General features: G+C 37.7%; 1 protein-coding gene across 1 annotated transcript in view; it reads left to right on the top strand.

Moving 5' to 3' along the window:
• The window catches only part of SP3 (Sp3 transcription factor), a 58730-nt gene that overhangs the window by 43858 nt on the left and 5625 nt on the right, over positions 1-9247 (top strand). The window contains exons 4-5 of the mRNA XM_063429747.1: positions 2392-2584; positions 5226-5422. Of these exons, the coding sequence (XP_063285817.1) occupies positions 2392-2584; positions 5226-5422 (390 nt within the window). The remainder of the gene's footprint in view (positions 1-2391; positions 2585-5225; positions 5423-9247) is intronic.

Below are 9247 nucleotides of genomic sequence, written 5' to 3'. Positions count from 1 at the left end.
TTCACAGTGTGGCTAGATTTTGCCTTCAGATTAGATATCCCACTAATGCCTCAGTGCCGCACTTAATGGGTATAAGAGTTCTAGTTGTTGCTGTGGAAACAGATTACAGCTTCTTGGGAAAGGCATTCTGACCAGGTACATCTGTCTTTATAGCATCTTCAGCTGCTGACATTGATGCGGCACAAGGATGTAGTCCACATTTATTCAATTTAAACTTTGTCTGACTGTTTGTGAATTGTTGAATCCTAATTTACATAAATAGTGTTCCTTCATGAACCAACATTTGTTTTGTTAGCTTGATGTGTGGGTACAGAATGGCTGGAGGAGCATAAAGTTTTGTCTGTATTTGGGTTCATTAGAAACAGATGCCAGTACTTGCATACAATTTAATTCACCCTCTACCAACTAAAGGCCACCAGGCGCTCTCTTACCTTCAGGGGTTTAACCCCAAAGTTGCTTCCAGCAGTGATCTCAACTCCCCTCAGGTGACATCCAGCTTCTGAAATTTCAGTTTCTGGTCAGGGGGAGCCGCTGATTGGTTGAGAGTGGTCAGCTGACTCAGCTAATCAGTAACTCCCCAATTCACAAAATGGTCTTGGAAAGTCATTTTCCAAGCTAGTTTTGTCACTGGTTATTGTGCCTTATTCTGCATAAACTTTCCCTTAAAACAGTTATTACTCGTGGTATTGACAAATTGCATATTGATAACTAGGTTACTTGCCTTTGACAGTGTACTGAGTGTTAATACAGATGAAGTGTAAATTAAAAGGAATATAAAATTCTATATAGTATAATCGAAAGCACAGAATCAGTTAATACATAGCGTAATCTATTTTGTGAATAAACTATAGCAGCCTTTAATAGCTGGAAGAAGCTGTTCTGCATATTAGGAACATAACTGTTGCAATTCTCAGTTGATCACTTATGCTTATTGACTTAAAAAAAAACCCCCAAAAAACACTTTAGCAAGTTCATTTAAAGGAGCTTAAAACACATACACTCGACTGCAACAAAGTCTCAACTAACAGTTTCCATCTAATTGGTGCACAGATCAAACAAAACAGTTTGGGTAGTACATCTCCAATGACTTTATAATATACAATATAATATATGCACCTGATTAATCATTGTATACTGTGAGTCTCTACACAACTTTAAGGTGCAAAGGTTGGCATATGCCAAAACCACTAATATTCAAGTAAACAATCTGCGCCAATTTGTGTTTAAACGTTTACAGGCAATATCTCTTGAAAGGTATAATATGACAAACGTAAAACTCTTAGAATACTCAAATGTTGAATTCAACTATTTTAGAACCTTGCCCATGGTTCTCAATCTGCTCACATATGCTTTCAGAGTTATTCACTAAACTCAGAATGTTAGTGAGTTACAGTCTGGCAAAATGAAGACAAATAGCAGGTTAGGAAAGGAAGTCTCCAAGAAGAGTTGTGGAATTTTTCCAGTTCAGCTATTTTAACTGAATTTACCAAGGGCCCCTCTCTCTGCTTATCTCTTTAATTGTGGAATATATTTTAAGGCTTAACTCATTTCCCTAGACTAACAGGCAGGTACAAAGACAGGCAGCCAAGCAACAGTAGTGAGACACACCCCTAATAAATCGCCGTTGCAATCATACCATGTAAGCCACTACTTTGCATATCAATTTAGTCACATACCCACTCATACACTGGCAGACCTGTTTTTTTGTATTTGTCGTTTTTGTTATTCTTGTAAATAAACTGAATCATATATAAAGAAACATGGAGGCCAGGCATAAGACTAGAAATATTTCGGATAAGGGTGGAAGATGTAGATAAATCTGTTATCAAACCAAAACTGTTTAATCTAGTGGTTTGTTTTAAACTCTGGCTGCCTCCTAGTAAGACGCCATAATTTTTTATCAGCATTCCACGTTTAACAGAGCGTTATTGCTCCTGCAGGTGCCACTAGGGACATAAATCCAGACATAAATGACCTTCCTATTAGCTAGAGATCGTGTCCTCATCTGACTTTTCTGATTACAAAAGTATAGATACTGGCTTGAGATATCAATCTGATTAAAATCCTTCCCCACTCTTATTTCTACTTGTTCACATATTCATTTCTGATGTAGGTTTTCTTGGGTAATGTTTACCTAAACAACTTGATTATTTTATCAAAAAAGCAACCTGGGTGCAGTTCTTATGTTACACTGCTAATGGTGTTTACCTTTCCTAAATGTTCTTGTGCCGTTGTATATACGTATTCCTACTTTTCATAACTAAACTTCTATTGAACATAAACATTCAAACCAATAAATAAATAAAAAAACTTGTGAATTCTCACTAAGAAAGTACAGCGCACAACTGTTTTCACACTTGCATGCCTTATTTAATGTTGTCTAATTATCAGGGATACGAATTAAGGAGGAGGAACCTGACCCAGAGGAATGGCACTTTACTGGTGACTCTACAGTCAACACAAATGATTTAACCCACCTGAGAGTCCAAGTTGTGGAAGATGAGATGGACCAACCAAATCAGGAGGGGAAAAGACTGAGGAGAGTGGCGTGTACATGCCCTAACTGCAAAGAGGGTGTCGGAAGGTATGTCGATTTTTGTACCCTTATTCAAGGATAATACTTTTCAGCACTTTTTCTGTTGGCTACAGTGAACAGAGAGGATTGTAAAACCTGGAAGCAAAGAAGAGAAATAGTTAGGAAACCATTTTTTTTAGTAAAAAAAAACCAACTTCCGTTCTATTCCTGTATACTACTTATCTAGAACTTTGTAGGTAATAACACATTTTTAAGAGACAGCCCACTGCCCAAATTGGCAACAAAAACCCCACTGTTTAGTAGATATACCCCTAATTAATACATACATACATGCATTTTTACATGCATGTATTTATTGGAGGTATATCTTAAAGGAACACTATAGTCACCTAAACAACTTTAGCTTAATGAAACAGTTTTAGTGTATCGATCATGCCTCTCAGGTTTCACTGCTCAATTCACTGCCATTTAGGAGTTAAATCACGGTTTCTGTTTATGCAGCCCTTGCCACACCTCCCCTGGCTCTAATTGACACAGCCTGCATGAAACATAAAACTGGTTTCACTTTCAATCCGATGTAATTTACTTTAAAGGACCACTATGGTGCCAGGAAAACACTTGTTTTCTTGGCACTATGTAGTCCTTAGGTCACCCTCTCCCACTGGGCTGAAGGGGTTAAACCCCTTCAGCCACTTACCTTTCTCCAGCGCCGTGCTCCCTCGGCGCTGGGGAACTCCTCCTCCTGCCGACGTTAGCGCTGAACGCGTGCATTCGAACCGCCCAAAGGAAAGCCTTATTCAATGCTTTCCTATGGACAGCAGCATCTTCTCACTGTGATTTTCACTGAGAATTGCAGAGGCGACCTTTAGTGGCTGTCACAAAGACAGCCGCTAGAGGCTGGATTAACCCTCAGTGTAAACATAGCAGTTTCTCTGAAACGGTTTTCAGCTGCAGGGTTAAAACTGCACCTAGACAACTTCATTGAGCTGAGTGGTTCTTTAAACAATTGTATCTCTTTCTTTGTAAATTAAACTTTAATCACATACAGGAGGCTCTTGCAGGGTCTAGCAAGCTATTAATATAGCGGAGGAAAAGAATCTTAATTAAATAGAACTTGCAATAATGGAAGGCTAAACATTAGATGACTCTTTACAGGAAGTGTTTAGGGAGGCTGTGCAAGTCACATGCAGGGAGGTGTGACTAGAGTGCATAAACAAAGTGATTTAACTCCTAAATGGCAGATAATTGAGCATTGAGACTGCAGAGGCATGATCCTTACACCAAAACTGTTTAAGCTAAAGTTGTTTTGGTGACTATGTAGTGTCCCTTTAAGAGCTTGCAGAGGCTATAGTTCTTTAAAGTTTCTGAAAAAAGTAATGCTCCATATGCTTGATACAGGAGCTGAAATTCTTTGTGTTTGACATTGTGTGTGCGTGCGTGCGTGCGTGTATATATATATATATATATATATATATATATATATATATATATATATATATATATTATTATTTTTTTCCCCTTAGTTGTATTATACCCTATTCATGAGATGAGCCTTCAAAGATATTGTAATTTTCGTCATAGCCTTTAGTTTGTATCCACTATTTTAGGATATTGCTCTATAAATCAACATTTCAGTCCTTCGAAATGGACTTTATTGAGACAAGTTTACCGTTATTAAATTATTCATATTGGGTAATAGCGTTGTTCTGGATGTGATGTTTGCCTTGTGATGTTCTGATGATCGCTTCCAAAGTAATTGATGCGGTAACATAATTGTTTAATGTATGTTAATATCCAGATAAATATAGAAAATGCGATTTTTATTTTTTATTTTATTTTTTTTCACTGTAATAACATTCCAGTGCCAAAAATATGTGAAGTTATTCTGCTTGTGTTATACACCTCTAATGTTATAACGGCCAGTTACTGCGTCATCCATACTGCAGAATCAATTACAGTCTTCACAAGTGTTGACTCACTGTGTCATGCACCTCCCTCTAGTGGCATTCTTCTTCCATCCTGTACTTGGCTGCAATTATCTTGCATAGAAAATGCATTTTAATACTTTTGTGAGCAAACTCCACAGCGATGACATGTTAATATCCTTGTAGTGTTGCACTTAACAAGATATGAAATGCGTGCACTACACTTTGAAACACATTTGTTGATAAATATTGAATGGTTAACAAAATAACCTTGATTTAAAAGCTGCGTGTTCTGATAAAATGAGAACTTGTGCTACAAGTTGATTGAATCTCTAATTTGATAATACTGATCTATAAAGATAGATATATATCCATCATAACACTAAAAAATAAGTGTTCTAATTTAGAGAATAGCAATACTTTCTGTAGTTGACCCCGCCTCCTTAGCTGAGACGATAAAGTCCCATATGAAAGCATTGGAAGACTAGTGCACATGCGCGTCAAATGCCGCACCAATAAGATGGTCTCAATGAATGACAGCCACATTCATTCCTACAAAACCGCAACTGCTGGATTAAAACTGCAGGGACATAGCAGTTAACCACTTCATTGAGATTAAATGTTCTGGGTGTCATTAGTATCTATTTAAACTCTGCTAGCAATAGTGTTTGGCAATTAAGAGATGAATCACAACAGACATTGTGTTTTACAATCTTCTTTTATATTTAAATGTGTGCATTTTTCCAATTTTGTCAACTTTTCAGAGGTACCAATCTTGGAAAGAAAAAGCAACATATCTGTCACATCCCAGGGTGTGCTAAGGTTTATGGCAAGACATCACACCTTAGAGCTCATCTTCGTTGGCATTCGGGAGAACGTCCCTTTGTTTGTACTTGGATGTTCTGTGGCAAGAGATTTACTCGAAGTGATGAGCTACAGCGGCATCGAAGAACCCATACTGGTGAGATTCATTGCATTATTTGTTAAAATCTGCTGTAATGTAAATTTTAATTTAATTTCAACCTGTGTATCACACATGTATCTGAACTATTTTGTAAGCCTTTTGTGTATGTACCTGACAGCTTTGATGGCTATTGGTATTCGTTTTAGTACATTAGTACCCAAAGATGAGATGGTAAAATATTTCCCTGAAATCTTAACCTCACTTTAGTTATTGTCTATCAGGATATGGTGGCAAACCGCTCAATGTAGTTGTTCTTGTGATTATAGTATGTCTCTGCAGGATTTTTAATGTAAACCTTGCATATTCAGAGAAAAGGCCACTAGAGGTGCTTCCTAGGTCAGTCACTGATGTTCAGCATCCCCACGTACTGCATGAAGGCATTGAACTTTCCCCATAGAGATGCATTGATTCAATGCCTCTCTATAAGGAGATGCTGATTGGCTGGCTGTGCAGAAGCTATATGCAGATCACACAACATCAGAGAAGGCCTGGTGTCTGGCAGGGACCCAGGTAAGAGGGTTAACCATTGCCGTTTAAAGGGATACGTTAAGCACCAAAACATCTTTAGCTTAATTAAGCAGTTTAAATGTATAGATCAGGGGTAGTCCACCTTTTTCTACCTACCGCCTACTAATGAATCTTTCTTGATGGAAAAATGTCCTTACCACCCACCATTTTTCGCACAAGTGCGGAATATTTTTTAGAAAGGAGGCTGTTTAAAAAAATAAATAAAAAATGGACGTACATTTATCGTTATATTTCTACTTTATGCATGTTTATAATGGTTTTAACTTTATAAAGTTTAATGAGAAAACAAAGTAAATTGAAATTACCTTTAACTAGTTTTTAATAAGTTCCTTGAGGTTGATGCTGCGAGACTAAATATTTGATATCCGGTTCGATTTTAGTAAGGAACAAACGAAGATCTCCTCTCTCTGTGATATTCAGACTTCTCTGTTTGCTCATAATATGATTTCTCATCTGTACATCAGCTCCCCTTCCCTCCCTCCTCAATTCCACCCCCCTCAATTTATTTTACCTTCCTTATAGCAATGCCCAGCAGGAAGGCTTAGCTAGATAGCCCTCTTATTATTATTATTATTTATTATTATTATTATTATTATTATTAGCATTAGCATTAGCCAACAACTATTCTCTCCTTTTACTTTTTATATTTTTTTATTTTCCTTCTTTCTTCTATTCTACAAGTACTCTGCTCCTTCTTTCTTCTATTCTACAAGTACTCTGCTCCTTCTTTCTTCTATTCTACAAGTACTCTGCTCCTTCTTTCTTCTATTCTACAAGTACTCTGCTCCTTCTTTCTTCTATTCTACAAGTACTCTGCTCCTTCTTTCTTCTATTCTACAAGTACTCTGCTCCTTCTTTCTTCTATTCTACAAGTACTCTGCTCCTTCTTTCTTCTATTCTACAAGTACTCTGCTCCTTCTTTCTTCTATTCTACAAGTACTCTGCTCCTTCTTTCTTCTATTCTACAAGTACTCTGCTCCTTCTTTCTTCTATTCTACAAGTACTCTGCTCCTTCTTTCTTCTATTCTACAAGTACTCTGCTCCTTCTTTCTTCTATTCTACAAGTACTCTGCTCCTTCTTTCTTCTATTCTACAAGTACTCTGCTCCTTCTTTCTTCTATTCTACAAGTACTCTGCTCCTTCTTTCTTCTATTCTACAAGTACTCTGCTCCTTCTTTCTTCTATTCTACAAGTACTCTGCTCCTTCTTTCTTCTATTCTACAAGTACTCTGCTCCTTCTTTCTTCTATTCTACAAGTACTCTGCTCCTTCTTTCTTCTATTCTACAAGTACTCTGCTCCTTCTTTCTTCTATTCTACAAGTACTCTGCTCCTTCTTTCTTCTATTCTACAAGTACTCTGCTCCTTCTTTCTTCTATTCTACAAGTACTCTGCTCCTTCTTTCTTCTATTCTACAAGTACTCTGCTCCTTCTTTCTTCTATTCTACAAGTACTCTGCTCCTTCTTTCTTCTATTCTACAAGTACTCTGCTCCTTCTTTCTTCTATTCTACAAGTACTCTGCTCCTTCTTTCTTCTATTCTACAAGTACTCTGCTCCTTCTTTCTTCTATTCTACAAGTACTCTGCTCCTTCTTTCTTCTATTCTACAAGTACTCTGCTCCTTCTTTCTTCTATTCTACAAGTACTCTGCTCCTTCTTTCTTCTATTCTACAAGTACTCTGCTCCTTCTTTCTTCTATTCTACAAGTACTCTGCTCCTTCTTTCTTCTATTCTACAAGTACTCTGCTCCTTCTTTCTTCTATTCTACAAGTACTCTGCTCCTTCTTTCTTCTATTCTACAAGTACTCTGCTCCTTCTTTCTTCTATTCTACAAGTACTCTGCTCCTTCTTTCTTCTATTCTACAAGTACTCTGCTCCTTCTTTCTTCTATTCTACAAGTACTCTGCTCCTTCTTTCTTCTATTCTACAAGTACTCTGCTCCTTCTTTCTTCTATTCTACAAGTACTCTGCTCCTTCTTTCTTCTATTCTACAAGTACTCTGCTCCTTCTTTCTTCTATTCTACAAGTACTCTGCTCCTTCTTTCTTCTATTCTACAAGTACTCTGCTCCTTCTTTCTTCTATTCTACAAGTACTCTGCTCCTTCTTTCTTCTATTCTACAAGTACTCTGCTCCTTCTTTCTTCTATTCTACAAGTACTCTGCTCCTTCTTTCTTCTATTCTACAAGTACTCTGCTCCTTCTTTCTTCTATTCTACAAGTACTCTGCTCCTTCTTTCTTCTATTCTACAAGTACTCTGCTCCTTCTTTCTTCTATTCTACAAGTACTCTGCTCCTTCTTTCTTCTATTCTACAAGTACTCTGCTCCTTCTTTCTTCTATTCTACAAGTACTCTGCTCCTTCTTTCTTCTATTCTACAAGTACTCTGCTCCTTCTTTCTTCTATTCTACAAGTACTCTGCTCCTTCTTTCTTCTATTCTACAAGTACTCTGCTCCTTCTTTCTTCTATTCTACAAGTACTCTGCTCCTTCTTTCTTCTATTCTACAAGTACTCTGCGCCTTCTTTCTTCTATTCTACAAGTACTCTGCGCCTTCTTTCTTCTATTCTACAAGTACTCTGCTCCTTCTTTCTTCTATTCTACAAGTACTCTGCGCCTTCTTTCTTCTATTCTACAAGTACTCTGCGCCTTCTTTCTTCTATTCTACAAGTACTCTGCGCCTTCTTTCTCCTTTTTTACAAGTACTCTGCGCCTTCTTTCTCCTTTTTTACAAGTACTCTGCTCCTTTATTTTATCCCTTTTTTCTATTTTTCTACCCATTTTTTTATTTTTTTGATCTTTTCCTTTTTATCTCCTTTTTTAATGCTTTTCTTTTACCTTCCTTATGGCAATGTACAAAAGTAAGGCTGAGCTAGTTAGCTCACTTATTATTATTATTATTATTATTATTATTATTAGCCAACAATTCTCTCCTTGTCCTGCCTATAACTTTTCTTCCTCCTATTTCACAACTTCTCTGCTCCGCTTCTGCCTTCTTCTGCCTGTCCCTGTTATCGTGCATCAGCTCCCACTGCTCCCCTTCCTCTTCCACGTGTTACATGTTTGCGCGTGCATGCACACGTTCACTTGTTCGCGTGCACGCATTCTCATGTTTGCACAGCTCACGCGAATTCGCACTTTAATGTGTGCACTCGCGCCCGCCCACTCTCTCAAAAGGAGGGTTAACTAGCATTTTAGCTTGTTGTGCCGCCGAAACCCCTACCGCCCACCTGGAATCCTGAAACTCCCACTAGTGGGCGGTAGGGACCAGGTTGACGACCCATGGTATAGATCATGGTT

Source organism: Pelobates fuscus, chromosome 8 (genome assembly GCF_036172605.1).
Source record: "Pelobates fuscus isolate aPelFus1 chromosome 8, aPelFus1.pri, whole genome shotgun sequence".
In the NCBI taxonomy this organism is placed as follows: Eukaryota; Metazoa; Chordata; class Amphibia; order Anura; family Pelobatidae; genus Pelobates; species Pelobates fuscus.
Note: the sequence above shows the minus strand (reverse complement) of the source record. Positions and strands in the feature narration are given on the sequence as shown.